Source organism: Giraffa tippelskirchi, chromosome 8 (assembly GCF_054371585.1).
Source record: "Giraffa tippelskirchi isolate mGirTip1 chromosome 8, T2T-mGirTip1v1.2.pri, whole genome shotgun sequence".
NCBI lineage: Eukaryota > Metazoa > Chordata > Mammalia > Artiodactyla > Giraffidae > Giraffa > Giraffa tippelskirchi.
In genome coordinates this window covers 80107948-80128807 of record NC_137282.1, presented here as the reverse complement: position 1 = coordinate 80128807, position 20860 = coordinate 80107948, and the positions used below count along the sequence as shown (strand labels likewise).

Genomic DNA, 20860 nt, shown 5'->3' with positions numbered 1-20860 from the left:
GGATCATCAAAAAAGCGAGAGAGTTCCAGAAAAACATCTATTTCTGCTTTATTGACTATGCCAAAGCCTTTGACTGTGTGGATCACAATAAACTGTGGAAAATTCTGAAAGAGATGGGAATACCAGACCACCTGACCTGCCTCTTGAGAAACCTGTATGCAGGTCAGGAAGCAACAGTTAGAACTGGACATGCAACAACAGACTGGTTCCAAATAGGAAAAGGAGTATGTCAAGGCTGTATATTGTCACCTTGCTTATTTAACTTACCTGCAGAATACATCATGAGAAACACTGGGCTGGAAGAAGCACAAGCTAGAATCAAGATTGCCCGGAGAAATAACAATAACCTCAGATATGCAGATGACACCACCCTTATGGCAGAAAGTGAAGAACTAAAGAGCCTCTTGATGAAAGTGAAAGAGGAAAGTGAAAAAGTTGGCTTAAAGCTCAACATTCAGAAAACTTAGACCATGGCATCCGGTTCCATCACTTCATGACAAACAGATGGGGAAACAGTGGAAACAGTGGAAACAGTGGCTGACTTTATTTTTTGGGCTCCAAAATCACTGCAGATGGTGACTGCAGCCATGAAATTAAAAGACACTTACTCTTTGGAAGGAAAGTTATGACCAATCTAGACAGCATATTAAAAAGCAGAGACATTACTTTGCCAACAAAGGTCTGTCTAGTCAAGGCTATGGTTTTTCCAGTGGTCGTGTATGGATGTGAGAGTTGGACTATAAAGAAAGCTGAGCTCCAAAGAATGATGCTTTTGAACTGTGGTGTTGGGGAAGACTCTCGAGAGTCCCTTGGACTGCAAGGAGATCCAACCAGTCCTTCCTAAAGGAGATCAGTCCTGAGTATTCATTGGAAGGACTGATGTTGAAGCCGAAACTCCAATACTTTGGCCACCTGATGCGAAGAGTTGACTCATTTGTAAAGACCCTGTTGCTTGGAAAGACTGAGAGCGGGAGGAGAAGAGGACGAAAGAGGATGAGATGGTTGGATGGCCTCACCGACTCAATGGACATGGGTTTGGGTGGACTCCGGCAGTTGGTAATGGACAGGGAGGCCTCACGTGCTGTGGTCCATGGGGTTATGAAGAGTCGGACACGACTGAGCAACTGAACTGACTGACTAACTGAACAACAACAATAAAGACATTTGCCATCTGCCCGGTGGATATTGAGCCCTGGGCTGTTGCAGCTGCCAATATCCCCTGATATGAATTCAGAGTGGAAAATGAGGCACTCGGTGTTCCACGGAGGCTAGTGGAACAGGTTTTTAGGCAGCCAAATATTTCCAGTGACTGATTTCATAATCCCAATCTCTTCATCTCTTCATCTCTTCATATTTAGAACATCAGGTCCTTGAGACTAGCAGAAAACTTTAGTAATGTAAGTGCTTAATTGCATTAACTCCCCCTTCACCAAAATTTTACGTGTTGACCTTCCCACACTACCTCTTTGGAGCAGTCTCTCAGAGCTATCTGAGGTGCTGTCTCCCAGGCAGCAGTCCTCATTTTGCCCCCAAATAAAGTTTAACTTGCATCTCTCACATTGTGCATCTTTTTTTTGTCAACACAACCCAGAACAGTCATGATTTTAATTTAATGATCCCATCCTATGTGTCGGTGGGAGACCTCTCAATTTAGTACCTCCATCCTTTTGACTCAGACTCAGGCTTCTGTGAATCCCTCAGACCTGGGCAGAGGTGTGTGGAAACTATGCAGATTTCTATCCTAATCAGTCTTCCACACTGTGACCTTGACCATGATTCCAGCAGCCTGAGTCCTGTCAATTGCCTAAATTCAGCTTTCTCACATACTTATGTGAGTTTAACTTCATAGACTTCCAGTGAATTCTTTTGTATTTAAGCCAAGAAACTCTGTTGATCTAATAGGAAAGAATAGAAATGGGGAGACCAGTTAACACAATATGCAGTGCAGAAGTAAATTCAGAAAAGTGGGTACAATGTAACATTGTCTATAAAAATTAAAACCACAAATTATAGTATATAAATAATATAGCTATAGCATTCATATGTGGACCATATGTCAAGATCATGGGAGTTCTTGTGCCTTGAACAGCGAGGTGAACAGGAGCAATGATGGGTAGCTGCAGGTGAGCATTAAAGGAGACTTAAGCTTTGGAAAGAGTTGAAAGCAGCTGACTTTCAATCTATTTACTCTCTTTAGTACAGGGAAGCCCCGAGAGGCCAAAGAAAAGGGCACATGACTCCACTGGACTGTAGGTAAAGAAATTAATCATACTTGCTAAGAGGAAGTTGGTTGTTCAGTCGCTAAGTCATGTTTGACTCTGCGACCTCATGAACTGCAACATGCCAAGCTTAAGAGAACTTACTTATTGAATAGACTTAGTGGTTATCCCTGGCCACAAGATTGATTATGCTAAATAAACCCAAAATTTAGGAAGCATGTTTCCATGGCTAAGTAACTTTCTGGAATAGAAAATAGTCTGTTTGGTGACCTGAGAACCTCATTAGAGACCTCATACGTAACCATGGATCCGAGAATATATTAATTTGCAAGGAATTCCATAAAAAAATAACAGACTGGGTGGTTTAAACACCAGAAATTTATTTTCTCACAGTTTTGACAGCTAAAAGTCCAAGATCATGGGTCAACGGGTATGGTTTCTTTTGAAGCTCCTCTTCGTGGCTTGCAGATGGCTGCCTTCTGCTGTGTCTTCACAAGGTTGTCCCTTGGTCTGTGTTTTCCTAATCTTTTCTTATAAGGACACCAGTCCTATTGGATTAAGTCCCACACATATGACCCCTTTTTGTCTTAATTACCTCTACAGGCCCTGTCTCCAAATACAGTCACAGTATTGGGGTTAGGACTTAAATATATGAATTTTAAAGAGACACAATTCAGCTTGTATTAAGGTAGGAGACTGATGGGCCTTAAGGCTAGATAGCTAGTATTTGTCAAATGGAGTAAAATTGAATTTTTGTTCTCACCCAGACACTCCAAGGACAAAGCTAATGGCAGAAGCTGAGCTCTGCAGAAGTAAAGAGATAAGATGACCACTCTTGAGGTCAAGGAGAACTTCGCTGTCTGCACATGAGCAGGAAGGCTCCTTGGAGGTCAAAAAGGGAGGGGCTGCTACCCCATAATGAGTGGACATGCACCCACAGTCCTACATGGTGGGATCCATCTTAACAAAAAGTTGTGCACCCATCTTGGAGAGGGTCCTAGGGCCAGTCAAGTGTGAAAAAAGAAAGGAGATAATTGGCCAAAGGTAAACAAAGACCTGGAAGAACTGTCCTATATAATTGATTTAAATTACTTCACTATTGCATGCCTCACAAGAGAGGAGACCCATACCCTTTCTCTCTGGGTCTGTATCTCTGCCTGTGTGTGTGCTCAGTTGCCTCCAACTCTTTGCAACCCTGTCGACTGTAGCCCTCCAGGCTCCTCTGTCCATGGGATTTTTCAAAGAATACTGGAGTAGGTTGCCATTTCCTACTACAGGGGATCTTCCTAGCTCATGGATCGAACCCACATCTCTCTCGTGTCTCCTGTGTTGGCAGGCAGATCATTTACCATTGCACCAGCTGGCTTTCCAGCTTCAGTCTTAAATAAATAAACTGTTTCTCTGAATGTTCTCCCACGTGCTATGCTGTGTCTCTCATAACAAACTTTGTACCTGTTTTCACAGTTTTTGCCTCTTTTGAAACATTCTCGCTTTCAAATGGGGGAAAGAGTCAGGGCCGCTGCTTCTAGCCTCTAACTCCTTGGTGGTCTGGTGGCTAGGAGTCCTGGTTTTCATCCAGACTACCCAGGTTCAATTCCTTGGCAGGGAACTAAGATCTCTTTTCAGGACCATTCACTGCTGTCTCTCGAGATCAGTAACAGAGTATGTTGCCCATGCAGGAAGGAAGGGCCTTCAGTGTCAAGTGAGATTTCCAGGACCTCAGCTTTGTCTGAGAATATCTTTATGATCTGCATCTTTGACCTTATTAGTAAAGCTGAAAGCTGGTAAAATACCTGATTCATGTGAATGTAATCATGGGTGTTAGCTTAAGCAATATCTGTACTGCTTATTTTTTAGACTGGGGGTCACTATGAAATAATATCAGTACCTCCGTCTATGGGTGTTTGCTAGAGTATTTTTTATACATTTCTCTTTTAAGTTTCTCAAAATAAAAATAAAAGAGGACAGGGTTAGGAAATTTATGCTTTAACAAAGGGCTAGAGGGGACAAATAAGTGCTAATTAAACAAGGAAGCCATTAGACTGATGTGGCTCTCATGCCCTGGCATCCTCTGTAAGCAGGCTGAATCTAACCTGGTCTGAGTGTTTGGAAATCAAAGTACAAACCAAATCCAAACAGTCATCTAGGCAATCAATAATTTCCTTGCCTCAACTTTTCTCTATAAAAGTCTCTCCCGAACTCCTGGAGACTCCAAACTGCAAGGAGTGGGGCTATTTGTGCTTATTTTATTGTACTTTTAAAATGCACTGAAGTTAAAAACTCCAAACTGTAATTGTAGCAGTGGCAGGTGACAAATTAAAAATATTTTTAAACTTATCAGATTTGTCTCTGATGAACACCACCTGCTCACATGTGCTTTTTATATTCCATGATAGCACACAAGCTTTTTGTGGGTGGTGAATAATCACAACTGGCACGTTGCCTGCCATGTCACTAAACGAAGGGGTCGATTGTAGTTACTGCCAAAGGTGAGCTGGTGAGCCTAACCAGCTCAGGAAAGAAAAGAGGACCTTCCTTCTGACAGTCATGGGACTACAGTCACTCCGTTGGTGTGAAAGGGAAGAAACTCAGGCTGTAAAAACACAGGATACTAGCCCCAGATAGCTGAGAAGCTAAAAACAACACTTTAACATTATTCTTAAATATTTATGTATTTTTCATGTTTTTCAAGGCCAGAAAGGTATAAACGGGTCCATAAAGCACAGCAGCTGGGACCGCAAGGAAAGTAAAACCATCCTGAGACATCCGGACCAGCCATGCTCCCCCACCCCCACCCCCACCCCCACCCCCACCCCCACCCCCACCCCCACCCCCACCCCCACCCCCACCCCCACCCCCATCTCCATCCCCATCCCCATCCCCCATCCCCCAGGTCAAGCCCTAGGGCACAGTTTAAGAGTTTAATCGTCTCGGGGCGAACGATTAGCAACATCAAATGCAACAGCAAGGTCTAGAAAGTAGGGACGGAAAGCCCTCTAACAGCCCAGATCCAGAGGCGGTCCGAAACCGCACTATTTCGCAGGCTCTGCGGCTGCGCGCAGGCGCACGGGGGCGGGGCCACGAGGGAGGAAGTGTGCCCCCAGGGCTGACGCTGTGCGGTAGAGGCCGGAGTTCGGGCAGCTGCTGCTTCATCGGTTTGGGAAGGAGACTCGGGGCCCATGGCGCTAAGGGGCATCACAGTCGTGGAACTCGCCGGCCTGGCCCCGGTTCCCTTCTGCGGTATGGTCCTGGCGGACTTCGGGGCGCAGGTGGTGCGTGTGGACCGACCTGGCGTCCGCAGCGACCCGAGCAGGTTGGCCCGAGGCAAGCGCTCGCTGGCGGTGGACCTGAAGCAGCCTCGGGGAGTGGCGGTGCTGCGACGCCTGTGCGCCCGGGCGGACGTGGTGCTGGAGCCTTTCCGTCCCGGTGAGCCTCCTGCCCCTAGGCGGGGCCAGAGAGAGGACGGTCCCCGCAGAAGGGAGGTCGCCGCGCCCGACCGTATGGGGCTGCACGGGCATACCTTTGCCCTTTTGCCACCTGAACCCTTTCCGTCCCTACTTTCTAGACCTTGCTGTTGCATTTGATGTTGCTAATCGTTCGCCCCGAGACGATCTTCCACGCTTGGAGCCCGAGATAATGCTGTTGTCCTCATTTTTCTTATACCTCTCTTTGACTCCTTCCCAAGTTCCCCCTTTTTTTGAGTTATTCTTTTACATTTGCGTTTCTTAATTAGTTGAAGGTCATGAACCCTATGAGAAACAAACGAAAGCCATAGATTCTCTCCCCGGAAAACTGCATATAGGTTCATAGTCAAACTTTGCTAAATTGTGGAGTTTGGTGTACCAGGGTAAAGCCAGGCTAACACCTGCTGCCTTAAATGCTGGTGTTCAGGTTCCAGCTTCTGCTCAATTACCTTTACACTCTGCTTCTTGTAGCCCCTATCCATTTCTATTATTTTTATTTTTTGTAGGCAGGTGATGGCCAAGTCTATAACTGTACCCCCTTATTTTAGAGCCACAGACTTCCAGAATAGGCAAGTTCTGCGCATTTCTATCAGAGAAGGCAATGGCACCCCACTCCAGTACTCTTGCTTGGAAAATCCCATGGACGGAGGAGCCTGGTAGGCTGCAGTCCATGGGGTCGCTAAGAGTCGGACACAACTGAGCGACTTCACTTTCACTTTTCACTTTCATGCATTGGAGAAGGAAATGGCAACCCACTGCAGTGTTCTTGCCTGGAGAACCTCAGGGACGGGGGAGCCTGGTGGGCTGCCGTCTATGGGGTCGCACAGAGTCGGACACGACTGAAGCGACTTAGCAGCAGCAGCAGCAGCCCATTTCTATCTGACCGTCTCCTGAGCACTGCAGCTTCCATATATTCCAAACTGAGCCCCACCTCTTCCCTACTAAAATGTCCTCTCCTCTTTCTGTATCATTTCAGTGGATAGAACCAATGTCCACCCAGTTGCCTGAATGAAAAACTTGTACCTTTGTCTAGGCTCCCAAATCTTCCTTTTCCACCACCAGCTTTCAATTATCATCAGTCCCATCATTCTTCCTCCTTTCTGTGACTTTGGGATTCTTTGCACACCTACTGCAGCTTCCTTGATAACAGTTGTAACAGCCTTTTTAAAGCTGATGTTTGGGTCTAGCACCACTTTGATCTTTGCTCAGACACCTGCTCTTGCTCAAGTACAAATCCCAAGCTTTGGTATATAGCTCGAAGTCAGTATATAGCTCGAAGTCAGTAAATGGGGAATGAATTGGCTATGTGGGGCACCAGGCGTATTTGAATGTGTGAACACATCCACCCTCAGATCTGAGATTACAACAATAATTTAGTAATTAGGATTATATCATAATTTAATAATACACGACTTGAAATTGAAGGAGGCTCCACATGGGTAAATAATTAGTCTTAGTATTAGGGGAGAGGTGAAGCTGTGAATACAGATATAGCTGCAGGGAGTGTTGGGGTGGATTGAGGCTGATGTTTTTCTAGTTAAAGAAATAGAGTTTATTTTTAATTGAAGTATGGTTGATTTACAATATTGTGTTAATTACTGCTGTACAGCAGAGCCACTGAGTTACATATATATTCTTTTTCATATTCTTTTCCATTTATCACAGGTTTATCACAGGATATTGAATAGAGCTTCCTATTCTATACAGTAGAACCTTATTGTTTATCCATTCTGTATATACTTGTTTGCATCTGCTAATCCCAAGCTCCCAATTTATCCCTCTCCCATCCTTCCCCCTTGGTAACCACCAGTCTAGGAATAGAATCCTTTTGTAACTTGTCATAGCTTTGTGGAGACAAAGTCAGTGAGTTTTGTTATCTAATTTTATATCTTTAACCCCAGGACTCCTTAGGTTCCAGTTTCCTGGATTTAGCAGAATAAATATTGATTGACCCTTGAACAAACCAGGGCTAACCTGTACTTTAGTTACAGTGGTCCTCCACAGTTCCTCAGCATCCATCAACCACAGACTGCATAATACTGTAGTTTACTTTTGAAAAAAATCTGCATGTAAGTGGACCCAAACAGTTCAAACTCACCTTATTCAAGGGTCAGCTGTACTCGCTGATAACTTAAAAGCAATTAAATGCTGTTGTAGCTAACCCTTCTTCCACCAGATATTTGTACTGAGCCTTTTTGTAGAGGAACTGCTGGACATATTAGAGGCCTGTGGAAACAGATGAGGCATGATTCCTGCCAGAGGAGCATCTGAACTGTTTGGGAAGATGGAGTATATACACACATAAATATAGCAGGCACCCATGCAGGCACAGACATAGAAGAGGTCCTGAAAGGAAAAGCAGCTTCCAAAAGTGAATTTTTGATCAACTAAAGACCCAGAGTAACTTCCAAAAGAACAGACCATTTCTAATAAATTACTTAGGAGCAAATTGGGGCAACTCCGAAGGGGCTGACTGAAGGGATGGAATGTCCACTTTGAAGATGCTTGGGTATGCCTGCAGGGATGCAGGGCAGTGCTGGAGGGAAATAGCATTCTTGGGGTGGGGGGATCTTCCACACATTCCAGTAATGGGGGCTTCACTGTCTGAGTTCTTAATTAATGGCAATATGTTCATTATAAACCCACAACAAATGTTACCAGTTTCCCTTGCAAAAAAGTGCTGTTTTATATGTGCCACAAAGAAGGGATTATACCCATCTTCAGTTCATGCTGTCTTTAAAAAAAAAATGTAACTTTTCTCTTAAGGGGTGATGGAAAAACTCCAGCTCGGTCCAGAGATTCTGCAGAGGGAGAACCCAAGGCTTATCTATGCCAGGTTGAGTGGATTCGGCCAGTCAGGAAGGTTCTCCAAGGTAGCTGGACATGACATCAACTATTTGGCTTTGTCAGGTATGTTGAAAAAAAACAATTTCTCTGCATTCTTTTTTTTCCCCAGTCAAGATCTACAGGTACACTTATTGGAAAGAATTTTTTAAAGGTGAAGTTTGGAATATTTATTGGAATTAATAAAGAGCATGTACTTCTTTAAAAAAGATTGGTTTGTCTTGGAACAGTCACTGTCAGCCTCCCTCTGGTGACTCAGATAGTAAGGAATCTGCCTGCAATGCAGGAGATGTGGGTTTGATCCCTGGGTCAGGAATATCCCTTGGAGGAGGGCATGGCCACCCACTCCAGTATTCTTGCCTGGAGAATACATGGACAGAGGAGCCTGGCAGTCTACAGTCCCTGGGGTCGAAAAGAGTCGAGCAACTAACACTTTCACTTTCCCCTGCTTTAACACAGGGAGGGGTAATACATTCACTAGTAACGTTTACTGACTACGCTTGTGGAGTGAATTCTCCAGCAAGCCCCTGCTAGGAAGTAAGGGACTTATTGATAGTAGAAATGGTTGCTCTGTAGTTTGCAAAGATATATTAATAGTTTGATTCTGGTACCCCCTTACTTTATTGTGAATTGTTGACTGAGTCATGATTTTAGAAATTCTATAAATACTTGAAAAAGCTCATGGTTTTCACCTGTACTAACATATCTTGAAAGTGTTAACCACTCAGTCATGTCCAACTCTTTGTGACCCCATGGACTGTATCCCACCAGGCTCCTCTGTCCATGGACTTCTCCAGGCAAGAATACTGGAGTGGGTTGCCATTCCCTTCTCCAGGGTATCTTCCCGACTCAGGGATAGAATCTGAGTCTCCTGCATAGCAGACAGGTTCTTTACCCCCTGAGCCACCAGGGAAGCTCTTAGAATGACCTAATTCTAGATTTCTAAGAACCATATTGCTGAGTGGAAGAAGTCTCAAATATTCTGTGTGTACACATTTAAAGGTTGAGGAAAAGTGTGAGTGGAGAGTTGCTTTTTCATATCTATTAAAAAATGCAATTCCTTTTCTTTTTCTTGTGTTTTCTTGCGTCTCTTTCTAATAAGAATGGAAGTGCCTTATACCATTGTTAAGTCATAAACTAAGTGGATAGCAACTATTCCCCGCCCCACTCCCCCACAACTCAGTGAATAAAAACTTAGCAATAGAATTCTGAAAATGTTAGTAGGAATAAAGTTTTAAAGAAAATAAAAACATAAAAAAAAACAAGGAAATTTGTTGGAAGGAAAACCTTCTTATAAATATACTGAACAAGTTTAGATTTAGAAAGGGATTAGATATTCATTTTCACTTACAACTAGTAGCTAGAGAGATTGGTTTTCCTTCTAAGATGTTCATGTATTTATTTAAAGTACACATTAAATGAGCTTTTTAACCCATTTACCACTGGAAGGCTCATTGGTAAAGAATCTGCCTGCTAATGCAGGAGACATGGTTTGATCCCCGGTTCGGGAAGATCCCACATGTGGAGCAACTAAGCCTGTAAACTACAGGCTTACTGTTGAGCCTGTTGTTCTAGAGCCCTGGAGCTTCAATGACTGAGCCCATGTGCCACAGCTACTGAAGCCTGTGTGTCCTGGAGCCTGTGCGCTGCAACAAGAGAAGCCACTGCAATGAAAAGCCCATGCACCTCCGTTAGAGAGTAGCCTCCACTCATTGCAACCAGAGAAAAGCCCGAGCAGCAACGAAGAGCCAGCACAGCCAAAAATAAATAAATAAAAATTTAAAATACACATTAAATTTACCCTTAATGGTCCTCCATTTTTTTTTTTCCCATGGTATAGGTGTTTTATCAAGAAGTGGCAGAAGTGGTGAGAATCCATATGCCCCGATGAATCTCCTGGCTGATTTTGGTGGTGGTGGCCTCATGTGCACACTGGGCGTCATTATGGCTTTGTTTGAACGCACACGCTCTGGCAAAGGTCAAGTCATCGATGCGAGCATGGTATAAGTATTAACTAGGGGAAATGATAAGCCTAGCGTTTGTTCCTGAGGTTGATATATGGCTGCCTCAAATCTTCTTTTGAACAAGACAGGAGATAAATTGAGATTGGAAATTTGAATCCAAGTTACCAAAGATAGCCTTCTGTTTAAAACAGCTTCATATGTTTGACATGTGTCAGAATGTCATATTTTGATCGTCTGTTTGTGGAGTCAATTTTCTAAACTGTTCATGACTCACCTGATTACTACGTTGTGTTTCAGCGATTTTCCCCATCTTGTGTCTTGTGCTTTGACCATGATTTTTAAGAGCTCTTCATTCACAACTGGGCTCAGGAAGTCTCCTTTAGCAGGAAGAGGAGATTCTTAATGATGCTCAAGTGAAATGGACCAGTCTAGACCTTCCTGCTGCACCGTGTAGTGGAGATTCGAATGTCAGGATGTTCAGCGTCTTTACTCTCACACACGGAGCGCTTGCTTCCTGTTCTCTTAGGCACTTCTCCTGTGTGATTTCTCCTAATCCCCAAAACAACAATTTCACTTGGAATACATTGTTTGTTTTTTTCCAGCTCTACCTGTTTATTGCTACCAACCCATCTCCCTCCAGACCCCTCACACATGTGCACTCAGTTGTGTGACCCCCATGGACTGCAGCCCATGAGGCTTTTTTGTCCATGGACTTTCCAGGCAAGAATACTGGAGTGGGTTGCCATTCCCTTCTCCTGGGATACATTGTTACTCAACCCAGTTAGACCTGTAACAGGGCTTCCCTGATGGCTCAGCAGGTAAAGAATTCACCTGCAGTGCAGGAAACACAGGAGACGTGAGTTTGATCCCTGGGTCAGGAAGATCCCCTGGAGGAGAAAATGGCAACTCACTCCAGTATTGTCTGAAAAATCCCATGGACAGAAGAGCCCGGTGGGCTACAGTCCATCGGGTTGCCAAGAGTCGGACATGAGTGAGCAACTAAACACAGACCCATAACACTGTTAGGACATCTTCTTTCAACAGACTCATCAGCACATTCAGAAATTTGCCCAAGTTCTCGCAGCTAGTTAATGAGAGCCCAGTCCAGTGCCATTTGTTACTGTCCAGTTATTTGTTACTGCCATTTGTTATGTCCAATGCCATACAGTTACATTTGGACCTATCTTTGCCGGTAGGCTGGAGAATGGATTTGATGAAGACAAGACTGAGAGAGAAAGGCGAGTACTAAAATGGTCAATGGTAGAATAGGTCTGGATTTAAGGATTCACATTTGGCAGTGAAGGGATGGCTCCCTGATCTCTGACTTAGAAGACTCAATGGATGTGGCTCTGGTACCCGGGGGAGACCCACTGAAGAAGGAGGCTGATTGGGGGGGACATATAATCTTATTCTTTTAGGCCAATAGTTTCCAAATGACTTTAGCAGAAGAATCTGTGACCTAGGCTTGCCCGTGATGACCTGGAGTCGGCTCTTCATCAGACTGTTCCCTTAGAAACTGTATAGTTAGGGCTTCCCAGGGGGCGCTAGTGGTAAAGAACCCACCTGCCAATACAGGAGATGCCTGAGACTTGGGCTGGATCCCGGGGTTTCAAAGATCCCCTGGGGGAGGGCATGGCATTCCACTCCAGTATGCTTGCCTAGAGAATCCTTATGGACAAAGGAGCCTGGTGGGCTATAATCCATTGGGTCACAAAGAGTCTGGATGCAGACAGGACTGAAGCAACTTAGCATGCACGCACATGGCATGTGGGGTCTGTTTTACTGTGTTTACTCCTGACCTAGGGAGCACTTCTGACCTGGGGGACTGCGTGTTGGCATGCAGGCCACTGGCCTATGTGATGAGAATAATATAAAAAGTTGGGAAATTGAGGCTGCAGTTTCCCTGCATCAAGGGCTGTCATCTGTGGCAGCATACACAGCATGTGGATGAGAGGGGAAGAGAGGTGTGTGCTCGGCAGCCTCTTGATGAGATAAGGATTATAATTGCTGTGTCTTGTCCTGTGTCCTTCTATGGTGCCAAGTAAAGGTGGAGTTAGATTAGAGCCTGTTTGTATCCTGAGTGAGCCAAAATAGACCCATAACACTCTCAGGACATCTTTTTTCAATAGACTCATCAGTACATCCAGTGTATAGATGAAAGTAAATGTATATGTGTGTGTGTGTGTGTGTGTGTGTGTGTGTGTGTGTGTGAGTGATGTATCTATATGTGTGTTTGTGTTTTCAATAGACTCATCAGTACATCCAGTGTATAGATGAAAGTAAATGTATATATGTGTGTGTGTGTGTGTGAGATGTATCTATATGTGTGTTTGTGTGTGTATGTATAAATGTGGGGACTAAAATCTATGTAACCCCATTTCAAAAAACAGCACCACCAGAGGCCACTTATACAAACTCCACTACTTGGTGACAGCAAATGTCAGATCCATGGATTCAAGTGTTCATGAGCTTCCTCAAGCTAAAAGAGAAAACTGAGATGTATCTAAAGATGGGCTTCCCAACTGGCACAGTGGTAAAGAATCTGCCTGCGGACGCTGGAGATAAGGATTCGATCCCTGGGTTGGGAAGATCCCCTGGAGGAGGAAATGGCAACCCACTGCAGTCTTCTTGCCTGTTAAATTTTGTGTTTGTTTCATAGCCAGAATCTGTGAGAAATCCCATGTTCACAGTTGGAATGGGGCCTTTCTGTTAGTAATCTCAGAGACAAGGATGCTTTGCTGGCCTTCCTGGAGTGCCAGAAGGATAGGGAAGTATTCTTTAGATAGCTCAGTGCATCCAGTCTCATGATAATCGTACCCGAGATGTGAATCCTTCTTATTTCAGGACTAGTGGGAAGCTGGCATTCCCAAACTAGTTTGTACTCAGAAAACCCTTATCACCTGTCACCCATATTGTAATGTTTATTCTGTAACTTTCTAGTGATAATTAAAGTTAAAGTATGTTAAATATTCAAATTTGTTTTTCTTGCGCTTGGTATCAAAGCTAGAATCAACTAAATATAACTGTCATGTGATTTACCTTTAAAATGTGATCTGCTTCATGTGTTTGTGTGTGTGTTTATAGGTATTGAGATCAGATGATAGATTTTTAAAAAAACTTTTTCTTTATTTTCAGCTTTTTTATCCTGACCGTTTTTAACGTATATAAAAGTAAAGAGAATATATAATTAGCTTACTAATGGAGAAGTGAGCTTACTAGTGAAGCTAGCCTCACTTAGCTTCAAAAGTTGTCAGCATTCTGCCAATCTTATTTGAGAGGAAGAGCAGAAGTAGTTCCTTGAAGTCTTTTCTGAACAATATTCCCTGATCTGAATAGTGCAGAAGCTCTATCATAAACCTGCCCTAACTCACTTTCTTGAAATATCAAAGTTGTATAATTAGGTATAATCTTTCTATATTATAAGATAAACATTTTTATACAAACATTTTTCTAAAACCCAAGTAGGACTCAGTCATACTTTTTATAGTTGAATTACCTGGATTCACATTGTATTCTGTTTCTTCAAAGGTGGAAGGAACGGCATATCTACATTCTTTTCTGTGGAAAACCCAAGGAACAGGATTGTGGGAACAGCCTCGTGGACAGAACATGTTAGATGGCGGAGCACATTTCTACACAACCTACCAGACGGCAGACGGGGGGTTCATGGCTGTCGGAGCAATAGAGCCCCAGTTCTATGAGCTGCTGATCAAGGGTGAGTAACTTTTCAGGAACCTCTTTTCTGTGGATATTTTCCAGCCTCTATTTTGGGGTCTTTTGAAGTTCATGATGTCTTTTATTATATGTATATATCCACTTTATAATTAGCCTAATGACAGTCATCATATTGTGAGGCACTTCCCCCATCTTTTAAATTGACAAGTAATTTTATAAAGAAGGTCTATAAAATAGCTCAGATTAAAAAGATCATAATCCTTTTTGTGGGCGTTCAGTGTTTTTATTACATTTCATACTCGGTACTGTGCTAAGTCTCTTCAGTTGTGTCCAACTCTGTGCGACCGTGTGGACCGTAGCCTGCCAGGCTCCTCTGCCTGGGATTCTCCAGGCAAGAATACTGGAGTGGGTTGCCATGCGCTTCTCCAGAGGACCCTCCCAACCCAGGGATCGAACTCAGATTTCTTCTGTCTCCTGCACTGGCAGGAAGGTTCTTTACCACTAGGGCCACCAGGGAAGCCCATACTCAGTAATGTTTGATATTTATCTTGCCCGTTGCGTGGCCACAGTCTGTTCTTCCCCAGAAATGGTCACTGGTACTACAAGTTTTTATTCCTTGATAGATAGATATCCCTCCTGGTACTTAATAAAAGGGTCACCAGAGCACAGAGAGACGTTGGTGAGTGAGAGTTTGTTGGGATATGCCACTATCACTTGATGCTTCTGCGGTTTACCTTTCTTGCAGATTCTTGGCTTATTGAGGTGTTGCCACAGGTTAGCAGGAAAATTTGGGATCCCTTCTGCCTTGACTGATAATTGGACTGAAGTTATTTTGTCCCTGTGAAATGTGAATTTAAAGTTTACTTCACAGATATTTTAGTTTCTAAGAAGTTTTAGAATATATGCTGAAGCAGTGTGACAAGCACATGTGTTGCAGCACATTTATCTTCCAGCTTTAAGTTTGGAGTTTTATGTTTGATAGCTTTTCAGATGCAGAATGCTACTCAGAGTAGTCTGTATATAGCTGGAATGATGGTTTTTATAAGCATCAGAATGCATTCTGTGATCAACTATATTAACTTCACCAACTTAACTGTCTGTAAATTAGAAGAACCATGGAACAGAGTGGTTTATCTAGATCATAGAGGATGCCTTTCTGTCCAGAAATTTAAGAGCAGAGGTCAGTTCAAAATTCTAGACAGAGCAATGCTATACAAGAGGCTGAGTGGTGGGAAGAACACCCCCACTCTGGGATGCAGGGACCTGGAAAACAGAAGGAACATAACACAGGGAGTTTGAGCCTTGCAAAAACCTTTTGTTTTTGTCTATGGGGAATTTAAATGCAATAATAAAATTGACTGGTCTTCAGTGAAGTTTTATTATCACCATGCACAGGCAATTCTAAATGACAGTTGCAACTGCTTTTTTCTTTTCTTTTTCTTTTTGGACAAATGTTTCAGGAATAGGGCAGAGTAAGCTCTGAGTCAGATCAAATAAAGACAAACCCTGAGGTTGGAGATGTTCAGAGAGCTGTCAGGCCACATAGTGGCAATTCTCTAGGGATGGGATTTGGGGAGAGCTTCAAACTTATTTTGCCTTCTCCTCCTTGGCTGTTAGCCCACTGTTTTTCACAACTACTGTTGTTGACAGCCTGTTGGTTTTCAAGGCCTTCAGAGAGCTGGGTACAGAGGACTGAAATTAGCCTAAGTTATAATACCACAAAGCTCACTGGTCTTACTGAGATTTAGTCATTTTTCTTAAAAATGCTCCTTAGATTGCTGCAAGCTTTTAGTTAATTTCTAAAGTTACAAAAATATTGATTTTGCGTTTGTGCCAGCATTCAGAGGTCTTTACTCTGTCATTTCAGAGGTTAACTCCTCCCCATGGTGTATTTTGTTGTTGTTTTGAAAACGTACATGTTTAGAATGATCATTTCTAATGTCCACATTCCATCTCATTTTCTAGCAGGCTGATTGCTCCAGCCCTTGACTTGGGATCATCTGCTCCCTGGTTTCCTCTTTCTGAGTCTAAACTCTGTAACCCCTCCAGCTGTTTTGCAGCCACAGCCACTTGTGGTGTCCTTAACATCCTCCTCTTTCTCTTTAAAGTTTCCTAAGGCTCCTTAGCTGGCAGGTGGCTTGTGCTGTAGGTAGATAGAGCATGTTCAATCAGCTTTTGCTTAATCTGTTACATACTCTGTGACCCAAAAGGCTCAGCATCTTCTTTCTTTTACATTGTTGATATGCAAAAATAGTACTTTCACTAGTCACATACATGTTACTTCTCTCTCAGGCCTAACTGGACAAACTCCCACATCTGTAATGAGTTTTTTGAGTTAGTGTTAATTTATTATTTCACTGTACATTTTGAGATCTTTGAGACCATAGCTTCATTTAGCTCACAGTGTCTGAGCATAAATACACAAGGTTTTTGTAAGGCTCAGACTCCTCTAGGCTATCTTCCTAGTGCTTTCCAGGGCAAAGAAACCTGAAAATACTGAGACTCTCATGACATAAGGTTCTTGTAGTGAAGGCAATAGAGAATTTTTTTAAGTTGCTTTGAAATTTCAAAATATTATTAAAAGAAAACCAGGAAATAAGTGTTGGTGAGGATGTGGAGAGATTGGAACCCCATGCATTACTGGTAAGAATGTAAAATTATGCAGCCATTGTGGAAAATGATATGGTGACTCCTCAAAAAATTAAACTTAGAATTACCATATGATCCAGCAATTCCACTTCTGGTTATATATCCAAAAGAATTAAAAGTGGGAACTTGAACAGATACTTGAACAGGGACTGGGGGAAGCAGAGAATAGAGTGTTAGTGTTTAATGGGTAAAAGTGTTAGTCGCTCAGTTGTGTTCAACTCTTTGCAACCCTATGGACTATAGCCCGCCAGGCTCCTCTGTCCATGGAATTATTCAGGCAAGAATACTGAAGCGGGTTGCCATTCCCTTTGCCAGGGGATCTTCCCAACTCAGGAATTGAACCTGGGTCTCCTGCTTTGCAGGCAGATTTTTTACTGTCTGAGCCACCAGGGAAGCAGGTACAGTTTTAGTTTGGAAAGATGAAAAAGTTCTGGAGATGAATGGTGGTAATTGTTCCAGAACAATATGAATGTACTTAATAACATAGTACTGTATTCTTAATAGTGGCTAAAATGGTCAATTTTATATTTTGTATATTTTACCACAATTTTAAAAGATGAAAAAATTTAAAATAATGTATTTTTTATGAAAAAAATGTAAACAATACAGAATTTATAAGGTAAGAGGTAAAAATTCTCCCTTGTCCTTCCACTTTAGGAAAGTTTGGAATGTGGCCTTTAAGAATATTCCCTGTACACATACAGACACAATTAAATTTTTTTATAATCTATATAATATAAATTACATAAATTTATATTATATAATTTTTATAATTTATATAATTATATACATTATGTTATATGTTTATATAATTTATAAAATACATAATCATATAAGTTTATAATTAATAATTTTTTATTAAAAAATATAGCAAAGACATCCTTTTTTGTTGATACCGAATATCTTCAGCGTTACCCTTTTAAATAGCAGCCGTGTTGTATTCTGCGGTACACCTGAACTAAAATTTAATTAACCACTTCCTTATTCAAGTTAATTTACGTTCTTACAGGTTTTCATGATAACACATAATGTTTATTGTTTTTAATAAGTGTTAATCTTTGTACCTGTGTCATTGCATACTTACAATGAATTTTGAGTGCTTAATATGTACCTAATAACATGTTACAGAGCAGAAAGCTTATGGGATGTACTTAAAATGACAGATATTTTGTATAATTGTGTGTATGTGTATATATGTATGTATAAGGTAGAGTTTTGGAAATCAAAAGATGCTTTCCCAAGTTTTAAATGGTGTCTGAGTCCCCAGATCAGTCTCTGGAAGTCTGTTTGACTTATAATAGCAGGAATTTAATGTTGATTGTACTATAAAAACTAGCCACAATCTATAATTGTGCTTTATAAGAGAGAGTGGATTCAGAGTCCCATATAGAATGTCAGGAGCCCAGCCTAAACCCCTGGTAGTTGATCTTTGGGCCATGACGAAGGTCCTGAGCAGGATGAGAAACTGCGGGCTGAGAAGCGGGGACAGGACGTTGAAACAGCCGGGGTGTCAGAGTCAGGGGTAGAAGTGTTCTGATTTCTAGTATTCCAGTGTGCAAACCTGTGTAACAAAACCTGTGTAGCCTTAAGTTTAGTGTTTGTTGGAGAACTCTTGGCTCCAGTTTTAGTTGATGATTCTGATCACATTCTTATTTTAAAAAAAAAAAAAGAAAACTGTTTATAAAAGCATGCATGTATGTTTCCAGCAGTTAGCCATGGTCTACTTAAGTGCTTTGGCTAACTGCTCATTTTATATGCTTCTTAATCACAGAGTTTGGGACAATCAAGAAGGAGAAAGCAAAGTGAAAGACATTCTTAGAAATATTTCTTCATAGATTACTGTGGTAAATCTGAAACTAGGGCTTTATATCTTTTCTGGTTTTGAATGGGACAGGTGGCTACAGAGAACAATGTATTTGCACAGCTGTTCAGAATTATGTGAGTTCTTATATCCTTATATCCCTCAAAACTCTAAGAAGAGCCTGTAGTATTCCCATCTTCTTACCTTTGTAGGCACTTCTGCATCTTCAGAGCAGTTTACAATTATTGGTCATTGTTTTTCAACATGGTAGATAAGGAAAGGATGATAAAAAATGAGAATTGCTTGATTAACTTGGCTAAACTTATGCAAAATATTATGCATAATTTAAATTTAGAAACCCTCTAAAGAGGGAATAAAAATGACAGTTACACCAAACCCCAGCAAAGTTTCCCTTTGGGTATAATTTAATCAGCACTGGAGCTGGGGTGTATCTACAGGGGTGGGTTCCTGTAGTCAATAAAGGAAGCACAGATCAAGTCATGGACTGGAGAAGCCATTCTTCTTGTGATATTCCCTGGCAAATCCTTTCATTTTCTCTGTCGCTTGTGTCAAGGGGCCCTTCAGGACTCTTCGTACTTGAGAGAGAAAAAGTCTGTGTCCTTTGTTGATTGGCTGGCTGATAACTTGCTGTCATGTTTGCTATTGGAACAATTTGCCTGTGTCTTTGGGCTTCCCAGGTGACTCAGTGGTAAAGAATCTGCCTGCCAGTGCAGGAGACTTGGGTTTGATTCCTGAGTCAGGAAGATCCCCTGGAGAAGAAAATGACAACCCACTCCAGTGTTCTTGCCTGGGAAATCCCATGGATAGAGGAGCCTGGTGGGCTACAGGGGGTCACAAAAGAGTCAGACATAGCTTAGCGACCGAGCACACACATGGCAGATAATAAATTCATGAAGAAGTTTCTTTTGGAAAAACTGCTCAGAGGGAAGAAGTTGATTTCTGGAAACTAGACAATTAAAAATAGACTGCTTTTGATGAAATGTAAATAATAAGATCTCGCAAAGACTTAGAAAGTCTGTTTTGAGTCCCGTTACGCTACTGCCTTCTCCAGCTTTGGCTCTAACTTCAAGTTGAGTTTGAATTTCTTCTCTTGACTCATTTGAGAATTCCTATAAAATATCCCATTTGGGGCAAGTATAATGAGTCCAAAACTCATTTGCACTGATTATATTTACTGCACCCAAAGCATGCTGATTTAAGAAATTCTGTTTTTCTCTCAGGACTTGGGCTAAAGTCTGATGAACTTCCCCATCAGATGAGTATAAAGGATTGGCCAGAAATGAAGAAGAAATTTGCAGATATCTTTGCAAAGAAGACAAAGGCGGAGTGGTGTCAGATCTTTGATGGCACAGATGCATGCGTGACTCCTGTGCTGACTTTTGAAGAGGTTACCCATCATGGTCACAACAAAGACCGGGGCTCGTTTATTACTGATACAGAGCAGCGTGTGAGTCCCCGCCCTGCTCCCCTGCTGTCCAGCACCCCAGCTCTCCCTTCGACTAAAAGGGATCCTTTTGTAGGAGAACACACTGAAGAGATTCTTAAGCAACTTGGGTTCAGCCAGAAAGACATCAATCAGCTTAACTTAGATAATATTATTGAAATTCATAAACTTAGAGTTAATCTCTAAGTTCCAAGCCCCACAATGCAAATGAATTTTATTGCATTTACAGTAAAATACAAAAAATTGTGTGCATGGAAACATGAATAAACAGTATCACAGTGGTCTAACTATGCTAATCAGGAAACAAGACTGATACAGAGTAATGATGGAATTCTGAAAATGGTTATCATGGCTTTTGATTTGGGAATATTTTTAGTTTGCCTGTACTAAATTGTGGCAGTTTTTCTGCCTTTCAATTTACTTGATAGGTTATATTTGTCAATTTAAAATACTTATATATTTATAAAATACTTGAAATATATTAATATAATGCTTTTTATTAAATAAAGCTTTATTCCCCATAAAGTTTACTCCTGGTTTTAAGTTTGTGAAAAGCTTTCAAGAAAGTTCTTTCAGTAGCACTAAAATAGCCTTTTGTTGCTCATCGAAATATTTTAGGCTCTACTGTTAACCAGAATGAATGCCCTTAGGCGGAAAAGTCTGATCCTTTTAATTTGGTAAGGAAACCATTCAGCTGGTGTCTATGAATTGAAACTTTAGAAAATGTCCTTGAGGTTCCCTTCAGATAACTGCCACCTCTCCATCTAGAGGAGCTCCTG

General features: G+C 41.9%; 1 protein-coding gene and 1 long non-coding RNA gene across 2 annotated transcripts; both read left to right on the top strand.

Moving 5' to 3' along the window:
• Positions 1–5327: 5327 nt before the first annotated feature.
• On the top strand, positions 5328–20606 carry AMACR (alpha-methylacyl-CoA racemase). Its single transcript, XM_081521441.1, has 5 exons — positions 5328–5645; positions 8450–8593; positions 10368–10528; positions 14020–14206; positions 19858–20606. Exons 1-5 carry the CDS (start codon positions 5399–5401, stop codon positions 20265–20267), a joined length of 1149 nt encoding a protein of 382 aa, XP_081377567.1. The 5' UTR covers positions 5328–5398; the 3' UTR covers positions 20268–20606.
• Positions 11688–13463, top strand: LOC145518039 (uncharacterized). The gene is made up of 2 exons (XR_014062534.1): positions 11688–11729; positions 12882–13463. It is a non-coding gene; the product is annotated as an uncharacterized LOC145518039 (long non-coding RNA).
• Positions 20607–20860: the final 254 nt, after the last annotated feature.